Here is a 13840-nt window from a genome sequence, read left to right on the forward strand (position 1 = left end):
AAAAAAAAACACAAAAAAGACAAAAAAAAGAAAATATTTTGACAGGCTATGTTTACCAACTGGGGCAAAGACGGGGAGCAGAGCTTAGGGACTTGGGGGCCATGGGGCCACACAGAGACACACACCCCCCACAGAAACACACAGCAGCATAACAGACCCAGAGACACGACCTAGATACATTTGGAAACTGGTCAAACTCAGACACGTAGAAACACATGGCTAAAACAGAAAACTGAAGTATGAAGCCATGTAAACGTGGCAGCGATCGAACATAGATGTGGAAAAACGTGGACACGGGTGAATTTGGATCCTGGCATATGTGGACATGCAAATATTTCCATGAGTACACGTATATACATGAAAGTGGAGGCATGTATTTGGAGACACAAATCTAGACACCCAGTCACAGAGAAACAGAGACACAACACCTAGGAACACACAGACATGCCCATAAATATCCCTCAGGCCCAGGTGAGAGGGCCCAGTCTGATTCCTCTAACCAGGCTGGCCCAGCCCCTCCCAGCACTCAGCCCACTCGCCCCAGCCCCGGATTCTCTGCAGAGCTCTCTTCTGGCTCATCAGTGGTCCATGCCGCCCGTGAACACAGGCGTGCACACACAGCGTCCTGCATCCAGACACACGATACCTCGTTCACTTTTGGCGTCATGGTGGGCTGGAGGCAGCACCCCACAACACTTGAGGCCAAAGGACCCCTTGTCCCTGGGACTGAGCCTCCCCTGGGCCCAGGCCCTGGCCCTTGAGGCCAAGGGGGAGACCAGGTCTTGACCCTCCCCCTACCCAGGGCCTCCCCGCAAGGCCCAGGGGCCCAGCCCCACTTTTCCTTCCCATCCACTTGTCACCCCCTTTTAGTTTGTTGGGTTTTTCCATCTTTCCAGATGAGTGAGGGCAGTGGACGCAGCTCCAATCCCAAGCTCCAGCCCTGGCTTCTGTCTGGACTTTCTGTCCCTCTAGTTTTCATTCTTTGTATCGAAAAAGTCCAACAGAAGCCGAAGGCAGGAGTCCCTGGGAGCCCTTGCAGCCCCCCACCCCATCCCAGCGGGCCCAGTCAGAACTGAAAATTGCAAACCCCGATTTTAGATTCAGTTGACCTTCCTCCGGTGTCCCTGCTTTGGTGTCTGGCCATGGCCCCATCTGACTGCCCAGCTCTCTCTCCCCCACCCTCCCTGGTGTTTGTTATTAAACGTCTGTGGAGCTTCTGCTGCAAGGAACAAAAAGAAAAAAAATCAAAAAAGCAACAAAAAAACACAAACAGAAGAGGAAAAAAAATGACAAAAAAAAGGAAGAAGAAAAAAAAACACAGAAGAGATTTAAAAGAAAAAGAGGAAAAAAAGACATAAACTGGCACCAGTTAACTTTCTTGTACTTTTTTGCCGAATTTAGCTTCTTGTAGTTTTAACTTATTGCTATGTTAACTATTTATTCTTGTTGCCCTGTAAGGACATTTGTGTATATTTCTGTTCCTTCATCCAGTTTGCAAGTTCAAAGGAACCACGATGTTCTCTTTGTTTCTTTAAGTTTTGCTGAGACGTGGTTATGCCTAATTTATTTATAAAAGGGAAAGTGGAATCATTAAAGTAATAATTATTAATAACAGTAACGGTAGCCGAGTGGCACCGGTGGGGCATGCGCGCTCTTCCGGGAGGTCCCCACCTGGCCAGCGACATCCGGGTCTCAATGGGATTATTTTTGCTCGTCTTGAGAATTTTTTCAGTCCTATTTAGCTGGTGAAAACCCTAGCTTGTTCTTGATACACAAACCTATTTATTCTTGTGGTTTTTAAGTCCTCCCAATGTCCCTGCTCCCCTCCAGCAGGGCAGGCGCCCCAGCGGGTCCCTCCCTCTCCGTTTCTTGGGGCTTTCTCCCCTCTGCCCTCCTTGCACGCGGGAACACGTGTGCACACGTGGGCAGCGTGCCAGGGGCATCTGTGAGCAATAAGGGCTGGGTTTGTCCCCCACCCTGGGGGGGGGGCTGGGTTCTGGAGAGGGCACCTCCCCACACACACCCCTCCCCACTGAGGCCTAGGCCCCTGCTACCCCCAAGACTGGGAGGGCACTTCTTTTTCTAAACACAGAACTCAGCCCAGCCAGCCAGGCCCCCTACCAGGAGGCCAGCCCTGGGGAGGGGGCCTGGGGTCTTCCATGTCCCTGGGGGGCGGGGGCAGGGCCCTTGGGGAGGGGGCTCAGCCCCTGAAGCCCTCCCTTCATCGTTATTTATTCAGAAGGTTTCACATCATGACAGAGTCCATATGTTGGAGATGATAAAGAACTGCAAAAAAAAAAAAAAAAGATAAAAAGACAAAAAAGAAAAAAAAAATCCAACAGGAACACTTTGCGTTGCGTTTAGACTATTTATTACCGGATTACAGGCCTGGCCGCGGTAACAGACTTTTACATGGAATTGTTTAATTATTTGTACTTTTCATGCCAGAAAATAAAAGTTCAGAATCTTACGGCCTTGGTCAGGTGTCTGTGCACCGGTGGGCGGGGAGCGCTGCAGTGTGCTGTTGGCCCCGGCCGCATGCCTCAGTCAAGCCGCTGCTCGGGGACCTGGGTCTCACCTCAAGCTCCTTGGCCTACCCACGACACCGATGAGACTCAGGTGGGTGGGAGACATCTAGACAGACATGGCCCATGGTCTGTCTGTCCCTTGGTGCCTGACTTTGCTGTCTGTGGGCATCTCATGTGTTAATCATCTCATGTGTGACTCAGGCTTGGAAAGGCCACACCTGTGAAGCCAGCCTGATGGCAGAGCAGGCAAGTCCAAGATACGCAGACAGTTGTTGCTCCTGCGCTCTGCCCACCCTCGGCCCAAGCAAAGCAAGGCAGACAGACACAGATAGGTTGGGGAGTCATTTATTGTTTCACGGTCACAGTCAGTTCACCATCCCCACCAGCAGGGAGGCAGATGCCCTGGGCAGAGGGCAGGCTGGGGCCCGAGGAGGATGCACTCCCTCAGTCCATCTTTGGGGGCTACTGAGGCCTGGGAAAATGGCTCTGCCCAACCCGGCCTCCCAAGAGCAGGGCAGGGGGCCCCTCAGAGTTCCTGCCTGTGGGGAGGGCAAGGAGAGTCAGAGGGGCAGACCTTTGTCTACAGACTGGGGCAGGCAGATGGCACCAGTGGAGGCTGGTTCCATGCCTTGAGGTCCTGGGGCCAGAGAAAGAAAGAGGATGGGACACGGGTGAGGAAATGGCGCCAACCTAGGTTTGCTTTCCTAAGACCCTACTGCACCCCCAAGTTCAGGTGGGCAGAGACCCACTTCCCTGCCCACCTCTTCTGGTTGGGGCTAGAGCTCATCGTGGTCACTGTCTGCAGGTGTTTCTGGGGGTGGCTCTTGGCAGGCAGCAGGTGTCATCAGCTCCATGAGGTATTCACAGCGACTGGGCTCCGTGGTGCTGGTCACCACGGTCTCCTTCCCACACAGTAGGCGCACCTGGGGAGGGCGGGTGGCAGGTGGAGGCACAGGTGGGCTCAGCCAGGCCTGGGTCCACCCATGCTACCCCCGGCCACACCCAGTCTCCCACCCCGCTCACTCACAGTGGTGGAGCGGTTGGGGCCCTGCCAGCAGCCAGTGCCCTGCTCGTACTTCATGGCGCTGAACTTGTCATGTTCAGGGCCAGCCCACGAGCCCCAGGTGCTGCAGGAGAGTGAGGTGCTGAGGATGGGCTGGCTGGGGGCTTGGGAATGCCAAGGGGAGAAGGGCTCAGCCTAAGCCCACTCACCCGAGGTTGGTGGGGGAACCGCCGAGCTTGGGTTTCTGTGAGACAAGCTTGAAGGGGCAGAGCCGGTAGATGTACCTGTCACAGGACAGGACTGGTGGGTAGGGAAGACACAGGATCCCAGCCTCCCTGACATCCCCAACATGGGGCAGGGGGGTGGTGTGTACCAGGCCTGTAAGGCTGCCTCCTCACTTCGGTCACCTTGCTCAGGCCTGGACCCCCCAAGTTCCCCCGCCAGCCCTCCCGCCTGTCTGCCTTTGGGGCGGGGGAAGGTCGCACTCATTGGTGGAGAGTTCATAGCACTGGCTGTACAGGTAGGCAAACTCCCCGCTGGGGCCGAAATCAAAGGAAATCTCCTGCTCCAGGTTCCTGCAAGGGAAGGCCAAGTGGTAAAGGTGCAACTGAGTTGCCACACACTAACTCGGGACAACGCTGAGAGTCCCTGTGATTAATGAAGGGCCACTTGGGGGCTGGGCTCTGGCTCCCTGCCGCCTGGGGACCCTCCCCTCAGGAGCCACTGCCAGCCTGGGTAGCAGCAGTTGCCTTGGCAACCCCCTATTATCACCAACTCTGAGGAACCCAGCTATGGGGCAGGTGGTAGAGACTGCCCTGCTGCAGTCAAAGCCAGACCTGTGCTCCCATACCTGATGGACTCCTCCATGTCCCTCAAGGACCGCTCAGCCTCCTCAAACTTGTTTCGGGCCTCCTGGGCGGCTGGTAGGGGTGGAGTGGGGGACAAGGTCAGAGGTGCTCCTACCCAAATCCAGGAAGAGGGAGCAGGGGTGCCTGGACATGCCTGCTTCCCCACCTCTCAGGCCTCCTCTGGGTAGGAATGCACCCAGGAAGGCCCTGTGGTCTCACCAGCTGCAGACCCCACCCAGCTGCCCAGGCTCTAGGCTCCCAAGGGATCAGGGCCAGAGCTCCAGGGGCACCACTGGCTCCCCATCCATGACAGTGGCAAAAACAAGCAGCAGCCAGTGAGGAGGCAGAGGGGCCCCTGGGGCTGGCGGGGGTGGTACTGGCCTCCCCAGACCCGATGCCCCCTCCAGAATGTCCCCAGCCCCCCAGGTTTGCTGGGGTAGCATGTGGGGCCTGGTTCTTGGGTACCTACAGGTGAAGACCATGGGAGGGGGCAGATATGGGCAAGGGCCCCCTCCCTCCAAGGCCCAGTCAGCACTCACCATCAATGAAGGCCTGTGTCTGCTCATCATATGGTGGCATTTTGTCCTCAGTGGGGCTGGCTGGCTGAGGAGGGGTGAGTGGGGGCGGGGCCTCCTGGGAAGGGACAAAGTCAGCAAGTGACCTTGCCCCCAGGCCCTACACCTCCTTCTCCCCCATAGACACACCTTGGGCTGCTCCCCCTGCACCTGTAAATCCTCCTCCTCCTCCTCCTCCTCCTCCGTCTCCCCTTCTTCTTCTTCTTCCTCCTCCTCCTCCTCCTCCTCCTCTGTGGGCTGTGAGGGCACTGGGGGCTGCTCCTCCTTGGGCTCCATCAGTTCAGGCGCGGAAGGTGCTGGTGGGTTGGTGGGCAGAACCTGGCAGGTGTGCAGAGTGCTCGATGCTGTGGACTTGGGGTCTGCCCTCCACCCCCATGGGGCTGGGTCCACGTTCACACCATCACCCTGAGGGTGGCCTCAGTGCCTCCACCCCTTCTCCAAGGGGCCCGGAGAAAGGGACAGACAGCTGAGAGGAGGGGTTGGGGTGGCCAGCTGGCCAAAGTGGATTGGCGCCAGAACTGGAAGCAGTTCCTTTGTTAGGCATCAAGGGGCCAAGAAGGAGGGTGGGGGTAAGACCACATCCCCCCCTCCCCTACCCCACTGACCTCAAACCGGTACTTGTCCCTGATGGCAACCCAGAAGCGGTTGTGGAAGGCAGTAGGATCCGTCTGTGTGTCTCCCCCGAGCAGGGTCTGTGTGCATGTGTTGGGGTGATATGAGGATGGCGGCCTCCAGGTGCCCATCCTGTGCCCCAGCCACTTATAAGGGGAAGCCTCAGGCTGCAGTGCCAGGCGCAGGCAAGCTGGCTGCCAAGGCCACGCCTGGGCCAGGATGAGTGAGGTGCAGCAGCCAGAAGGGGGCAGCACAGGCCAGCAGGTGGGGGAGAAAACCCCTCACCAAGGGGATGGGGCATTTAGTGGAGACAGGGAGAGTGAGGAGAGGGACAGAGCAGGAGCACAAGCACCTAGGGCCAACAGGCCCTCACAGGGAAAGGCCCAGAAAGGACAAGAAGGGACTCAGCAGGGACAGTGACGGACAGAGACGGAGAAGCAGGGTCCAGACTATGCAGAGAGCCAAAGCACAAATGTAATGACTGCAGACTGGGTACACATACGCGTGGGAGCCAGTGGGAGCGTGTGAATCAGAAACCTGGCTCTGTCCCAATCAGACACCCTGTGGCACCCACATGGCCCGCCGGGTTCCAAAGGGTAGGGAGAAGTGACGCTGGGCGGCTGCCTTCCTGGCTCACTCAGGTGAAGCCCAGAGCCCCAGCAGTCCTGGCCTGGGGCCAGCAGGGAACTTTCCATGGGAGCAGCCTGACTGAGCCAGCCTGTCCCCCGTCCCTTAGCCCTGAAGTCACCTGGGGCAATCGACTTTAGGAGTCCCAAGCCAAGGGGCCGAGTGGGGTACCTGGGCTTCCCCTTCTGATAGCGCTCCATCCCCATCTGTGTCTAGCTCCGGGTGAGTCTGCAGCTCGGCCACCGAGACCCTGCAGGGGCGCAGGCAGAGACCGACAGAGGGGTGAGCGGCAGGAAGTTAGGAGGTGTGCTCTAGAGCTGGGCACCCCCCCTGCAGCCACCCAGACCCCTGCCTCCTATCCCTTCCTTAAGTCTCTGCAACACTGAAGGGGCTCAGAGGAGGGACAGAGACCGGGGTGGGATTAAGAGACACCTGGACCCCGTGTCCCTCAAGACCCTCTTCTCCTGACCCACCTGCAGCATCCATTTCCTTCCACCCTCAGAACCCAGCACATCCAAACTGCTCGCTGCCTGGTGCCCTCCACCTGGAGGAGCCCATATCCACGATGGCCCAGAAACCACATTCTGGCCCCCACCCATCACCATTACCAACCTGGGAATGGCCCACCCTGCCCATTCTGTTCCTTTGGTCCTTGTGAAGCCCCTGCTCCTCACCGGAGTGCCTGCCCTTCCTCATTTTTTCTGACAGCCCACCCACCACTGAGCCACTTGTCTGGGGTCAGGGGCACAGCTGGGATCCAAAGGATTCTGGCTTTGACTACAGAGTAGGCTTAGAAAGAGTAGCAAGACCCCTTGTCACCTCACTCAACTCCTTGGGAAGTCAGTTTTCCTCATCTCTACAACCACCTGCCTATTCTAGACTCATTTTACACATGAGTAAGTAAAGGCTCATTCAGAGAGAGCTTGGGACCAGCTCAGGCCCCTTGGCAAGGAGGTAGGGGCTGGCTGGTTTCTAAAGGCAGGCATGAGGAGGGGACCCCAGGCCCAGGCAGGGGGGGGCAGCGTGGGCACACTCACATCCCGTCCATGTTGTCGTCCAGCTCCTGGAAGGCGTTAGCTGCCAGCTCCTGCTCCCGCTTGGCCTTAGAGGCAGCCTGCTGCTCTGTGGAAGGGCCAGCTGTCACCCTCCACTCTGCCTGCTAGCACCCCCCACCCTGAAATCTGCCCTCCCCCAACAAGCCATGCAGCCAACCACGTGTCTGGCCCTATGCTGGGCACTGGGGCCCTGAGTCAGGCCACCCTGACTTTAATCTGAATAACCGGGGGCTGGTAGAGAAGGGGGGTGGGGGGGACCATGTCTTAGGTTTGCTGTATCTGGGAGGCCCCCATGAGAAGAGGCCCAAGCACCCCACCAGGCTCTCTCTCCAACATGAAGGAGATCGGGAAATGGAGACTGGGGTGGGAGTGTAGCCAGACAAGGGGGACAACCTGTGGGTCTGTGGGACATCTCAGGGCAGTTACATTCAGGTACAAATGGATTTGTGGGTGGGGAACCAAAGGGAGAAGAAGCTAGATGTCAGAGTCCCAGCCCAGAAGAGGCATCAGGGTCTTGGGGCCCTTGAGCAGGAAGAGGGGAGTGTGTGCCGCCAGCAAAAACAGAAAAACTGCCATCATGGAGCAATGGCTTCCATGAAGGAGGAGAACAAAAAGTTCAGACTTAAGAAACAGAAAATCCAGGCCTCAGAAACCAGGAAAACAAGTAAAAGAAGCCAGGTTCAATCAGGACAAAGAGAAAGAGGCCACCTGGCCTCACATCACTACAGGGGAAGGCCAAATTTGGGGACAGCTGTTTGGGCAGTAGAGGTCTGAGCATATTTAGAAGCAGAGAGGTGTTAGCCAAAAAAGACCACAGTAGTCAGATGTTCCCTCGTTTCCTAGCTCCCATTCTGCCGCTGCTCAGAATCCTCTATGGCTCCCACCCCACTTAGGGTAAAAGCCCAAGTCCTCACCATGGTCCCTAAGGTCCTGTACAGCCTACCCATCAGTCCCTACCCTTGTCTTTCCCGACTCTCCTCTCTCACTCCCTCCAACCACATGGCCACCTTGTTGCTCCTTGAAAACCAGATATGATGACTCGGGGCCTGTGCACCTACTCCCTCTGCGGGCAGGGGCTTTCTCCATCTTGTTCAATGATGTACTGCTGGCACCTGTGGTGTGCCTGGCACACAGCAGGCACTCAGCAAATACTTGTTAGATAAACTACTGAATTACTGATCATGAGAAATCAGGGCAGAGAGAGAGAGAGAAGAAAGAATACAGCAGATGCCCAGAGAGACGGAGGATAACAGTGTGGCCTCGGGGGAGAGGCTGCCCAGTTCCTGGTTACCGGCCACAGGAACAGCTGGAGCAGCACGTCTAACTCCTTCCAGCAATGCTTTGTTCTTTACCTAGTCTGGAGCAAAGAGTTTCTGTCCCACCTCCCCCTTCTATTCTGCTTCCATGGTGTCTCCCACAGAGCAGACTGAGAACAAGAACCAAGGCTTCCAACTTCCCATAAAGGTGACACGACCAGCCAACAGCAAGAAATGCTGAACAGTCCATCTTAAAACCAACCAAGGCAGTTGGAATTGCCAAGACAAAGTGGCACTTGGAAAGGCAAGAGATGCAGAGACTAATTTTGCCCTAAAGGACTTGCCCATCCTGGCTAATCTGGATGTCTCTTTTGATGAGAATTTGTGGGGCCAAGGAGATGAAAATCAAAACCCAAGGGGGGGAGAAGAGCAGACACTCCCCACCCCCCAGTAACTACACTGTGACCCCCATGGGGCTATTCCCTTAGGGGGAGAGAGGCTGGATGGGAAATCACCCAGCCTGAGCTCAGATCACAGCTCCAGCCTGAATCTGGACCTGGGGATCCTTGAACGGCCATGTTCCCACACAGCTGGCAGAAAGAAAAGCCTCTCCTATCCTAGGCTGAAAAATATTCCTGTAAATGGCTGTCAAATACCATAACCACCACACAGTTGAAGATAAGTAGGCTGTGGGGAACTGAGGCACCATGATCAATAAAGTCAGCAGATAAAACAGACAAATAGGCGATGAGAAAGTCTCGTGGGCTCAGGCTTTCTGGCTAGAAGTCAAAGGCATGTTGTGGCCACCCTGTGACATACCTTCCCATAACTTCTGGTGCTGGTCTTTGGCCTCCTTCTCTGGCTTCTCAGCCTCTTCCTTGACCATCCGCAGCATCTCCACCTGGTCCTCCAGGGACTTCTTTCCGGTCTGTAGCTCAGTGAGCTTTTGCTAAGTGGGCAGAAGGCAAGGGGCCAGCTCTCCATCTGTTCTATCTTCTTCCTCAGACTGCTACCTCCCTGCCTCTACTCTACAGGGCAACTGCAGGATCTTCCCAAAATTCATACCTCTCTGGGTACCCCACCTTGCTGTGGTTCTCTGAAGCCCAGTAAAGAGAAACCAAAACACCTTAATATAGTTCTGAGGCCCTGTGTAACCAGGCCCCTGCTGCCTCTCCAGCTCCACCGGCCCCAGTGCTACTTAAACTCTAGGAACCAACTGTCCTGACAACATTCAGACCTCCAAATGCTCTCTGCCTCCAGCTCTTCACACGTTTTCCTTCCATTTGGAATACTCTCTCTGGCTACCTCTGAATTACCCCTTCAGATTTCAGCTTAAAAACCTCATCCTCCAGGAAGTCTTCCCTGCTTCCCAACACCAGGGACCAGGAAAGAGTGTCTCCTTTATGCCCAGCAACCGTGGGCATCATTTTCTGTCTGTCTGTCCCTCCCACCAGACAATGCATCCTTGAGGCAGTTCCTCGTGTGCTTCCAGCTTCATGCTTAATGCACAGCACATCCTGGGCCTCTGTGGACATTTCAAGAAGGAATGAGAATGCTGGACGAGCTCCAGCCTAGGAATGGGGTCCCAAGCTGTAGGGTCTTAGTCCGAGGGCCCACAGGATCACTTTCTTCCCAAGACCTTGGGTGACACCTCAGCCTGGACTGCTGCTATGATCCTTCCAACTCCCCACGAGTGCAAAGGTTATTTGGAGACACCCTCATCACATAGTTCCCCCAGTATCCCTTAAACTCAGGAAGGAGCTCACTGTCCTCAAACTCCAGAAGGACTTCACTGCCGCATGAATTTGGGAGGGACCTCACTAGCCAGGCCACGGGGTTGGGAGAAAAGACCTGGAACCTTCCCTAGGCACAGAAGCAGTACTGGAACCTTTGCTCAGGGGGTTAAGCAGGAGCTCAGGTGCAGTGTTGAGGACTCAGACCCATCAAACAGTCAAGGGGTTGGAAGGCAGGGAAGAGAGACACACACTTGGAGGTACACCTTCTTCCAGCCCCAAAGCACCCACCCTATTGAACTAACCCAGCTGCTGACTGACACCGTCTTGAGTCCTCCCCCAGTCACACGGTCATCAGCCTCACTTTATAGACAACAGAACCACAGACTCGGGATGCAGAGAGGCATCCCTTCTGTTCTAGAAGGCAGCAGCACTCCCCCCAGCCCACTCAATCTGCCACCTAAAGCTCTAGTCAACACCTGTGCTAACCACTGTCCACTTGGTAATGGTTTAACCAATAGCCAAATGTCAAGAAGACAAAAGAGTAAACCAAGGCACAGACAGTAACTGGCCCTAGGATACCACTCATAGGGAGATGTCAACCCCATTGGGTCTTGCCAGACTGTACCTCTAGGACTCAGGGCTCAGACTGTCCTGGTCAGCCCCACAGGGTCCCTCACCTGCTTCTCTTCCCGGGCCTTCTTCCAGTCTTCAATAAGGATCTTCTTCAGGCGGAACCCCTCGCGGGTAACCTCTGCCATCTGCTGCAACGTCTCTCTCTCTTTGCGGCCCTTTTCTCTGGGGTGAGGGAACACACAGGCACCACCAGGGGGCACTTAGGACCCATCAGATCTGCCTCTTCCAAAAGGGCTCAACACCACCTGCCGCCCCCACTTTGGGAAAGATGAGAGAGCAAACCCTCTTCCTCTACTTTCCCAGACTCTCTTGGCCTCAAAGCCCCAAATCTCTGTCCTTGGGAGGAGAGACAGTGGGCAGAGTTCACCCACCCTCAGGGTCAGGAGAGGGAGTAGGGAGTGCTGGGATGTGGGGCTGGAAATTGGGTACCAAGAAAAAGAAAAAAGCACACAAGTCACAGACCCCTGGACAATCTGGTAGGTAAGGGTGTTTCTCGTGGTCAAACCTCTACTTAAATAAAAGATCTCCAATCAGAAGCGTTTACTTAAATATCAGGACTCCTGACTGTTGAGAAACAAATCAGGCCCTGTCACCTGCCATCAACTGACAGAAGTCAAGGATGGTTGTTCCTTTAGATGCCACAATCCCCATCACTCCCTGATGCCTTATATACTCAGCCTACTTCTGCCGTTTAGATTACCTGCCTGTGGGCATTTCAGTTTTCAGGTCCTGCTCTACGGTGTAGCAATTAAAAGAATAGACTCTCGCCCTGGCTGGTTTGGCTCAGAGGTTAGAGTGTCAGCCCGCAGACCAGAGAATCCCGGGTTTGGTTCCCGCTAAGGGCACGTACCTCGGTTGCAGTTTGTCCCCGGCTCTGGTTGGGGTCGTGTGGGTGGCAACCACTCGATGTCTCTCTCATGTTGATGTTTCTCTCTCTCTCTTCCTCACTCTCTCCTTCCTGCTCTATCTGAAGATAAATGCAAAAATGTCCTCAGGTGAGGATAGAAAAAAAAAATGAACTCTCATGTTAGACTGACCTGAGTTTGAGTCCCAGGTCTGCTATCTCCTAGATGTGTGACCCTGAAGAAGTCACTCTCATTTCTAAACTTGAGCTTCTTCACCTGTTGAACAGGCAAATGACTGTACTTGCTTCTCTGCCAGAGGGAAAACTAGTGATGGAACCTTCACAAGGCACCTGGCACAGGGTGAGTGCTCAATACCCAAAAACAGAAAAGAGATTCACTGGGTGGGGCAAGGCAAGGTCCTGGGGGTGAGGGGGCACCCACGTACTTGCAAGTGTTCTCACAGATGATCCCACTATTGTACTCGTCTGTCCCATCGCAGCAGTCTTAGGGCAGAGGAAGGGGCACCATCAGACCTAGTAGTGTCTCCTCCTTCCATCCCCCTCTTTCCCCAACTCCAATGGGATCTCATTTACCACACACTCCATCATTGACCCATCTGGAGGAGATGTACAGGGACTTGTAACCAGTGTTGGTGCAGTGGAAGCTGCCGTTAGGACAAGCAGCTGTGCCTGTGGAGAAGAAGGAAGAGAGAGTTTTCAGAATGTGCTCAAAGCCTTGCCCATCACATCCACCAGACAGAACCCTGACACACATGCACACAGGAAGCACAAGAAAAGTAGAACAACCACTGCTGAGGAAGTCAAAGAGAGGCAGCTGCACACTCAGGGCCTGAAATAAAACTCTTCAGTGCTCCCTCCTGACTCTCCTCACCAAGGCCCTCAGAACAGGGCCACCAACTCCTCCCTCCCTGGCCTTCACCTGTCTGGCCTGCCCTTAGGCCCCACCTCCGGTGCTTGCACATGCGGGTCTCTCCATTTGCAGCACCCTTCTGGATGCAGCTGAGACCTCACCTCCTGATCCCCAGACTGGGTGGGGGCCTCTTTGGGCTCCCACACATCTCTCCTCACCAAACCAATGACCACTTGTTTCTGTGCCGGCTTTCTCCACTCGATCAACAGGGAGTAGTACTGGGTCTGGCTTAGTCACCACACAGGACCTGGCATTCGCCAGGCGCTCAGTAAATGTATGATGAATGAATGAACAGAGAAAAACTCACCCGGCTCATCCGAGCCATCTTTGCAGTCACAGTAGTCATCATTGACCTGATCAAAAGGAATGGTGGCCGAGCCATCCAGGCAAGTGAAAGGCTTGGACTCGTCGTAGAAGTGATGGTCTGGGGAGGTGAGCAAGAGGCTCAGCCCGGGAATGAAGAGGCCCTCTCAACCTAAGGGCACCTCTGCTTCCACCCATTGGCTGAGCACTGCCGCCTTCCCTACCCGGAGGCGGGGAAACTGAGGCCACGGGCTGTAAACGCCTACCCGAGGAGCCAAAGCGGCCCCTCCGCGCCCTACCCCCACACCCTGCGGCGGACTCACTGCTGAGGGAGACGCCCCGGGGCCGCTTGACCTCCACGGCCCAGCACACGGGGAGCAGCAGCACCCACAGTAACATCTCGCCGGAGGCTTGGAGGCCGGAAACCAGTCTGTGGGAGGAAGCAGGCTGCGGGAGATGCGCTGTGCCCCGACGCTGCAAGAAAGGGGAGCTGATCGGCGACAAAGGGCTACTTCCAGCCAAAGGAAAGCACCTCTTCCTCCAGCTAACTGGATTCCTCCATCGCTTCCAGGCAAAGAGGGCGCATGAGGGAGGATAGCGGAAGATTTCTCTCCAGCCCTGCCCGCTGGAGGGGAGTCTGCTCGGGTCAATGGTGAGGATCAGGCCCCCCCCCCCCCCGCCCTATGGGGGGAGGGCGAGCTATCCAATTCCCGCCAATAGGCCGAAGGGGTTAACAGCCTCCCCCTCTCCCGACGCAACTCTGACCACCCGAACAGGAAACTGGGGTGCCCTCCCGCTCGCGAATTCATCACCTACACGAAGCAGGGGCAAAGGTCAATATCCACCGCGCCCCCCAACCCAGCAGCCAACTGTTCTTCCGGCAGAAAAA

The 13840-nt window shown here is 55.6% G+C and overlaps 1 protein-coding gene across 2 annotated transcripts; it reads right to left on the reverse strand.

Annotated features, from left to right (window-relative positions):
* Positions 1-2868: 2868 nt before the first annotated feature.
* On the reverse strand, positions 2869-13838 carry PRKCSH (protein kinase C substrate 80K-H). Of its 2 annotated transcripts, none has more exons than XM_036240344.1 (18): positions 13768-13838; positions 13275-13425; positions 12956-13072; positions 12312-12407; positions 12164-12221; positions 10918-11035; positions 9324-9453; positions 7231-7315; positions 6365-6443; positions 5560-5646; positions 5084-5272; positions 4919-5012; positions 4382-4451; positions 4017-4106; positions 3741-3815; positions 3556-3655; positions 3290-3451; positions 2869-3165 (listed from the first exon to the last, which is right to left on the reverse strand). In XM_036240344.1, exons 2-17 carry the CDS (start codon positions 13348-13350, stop codon positions 3305-3307), a joined length of 1611 nt encoding a protein of 536 aa, XP_036096237.1. In that variant the 5' UTR covers positions 13351-13425; positions 13768-13838; the 3' UTR covers positions 2869-3165; positions 3290-3304. The 2 variants fall into 2 exon arrangements, with proteins under 2 accessions (XP_036096237.1, XP_036096238.1); XM_036240345.1 differs by having other exon boundaries at positions 5105-5272; positions 13768-13832.
* Positions 13839-13840: the final 2 nt, after the last annotated feature.

Source organism: Molossus molossus, unplaced genomic scaffold (assembly GCF_014108415.1).
Source record: "Molossus molossus isolate mMolMol1 unplaced genomic scaffold, mMolMol1.p scaffold_m16_p_4, whole genome shotgun sequence".
Classification (NCBI taxonomy): Eukaryota; Metazoa; Chordata; class Mammalia; order Chiroptera; family Molossidae; genus Molossus; species Molossus molossus.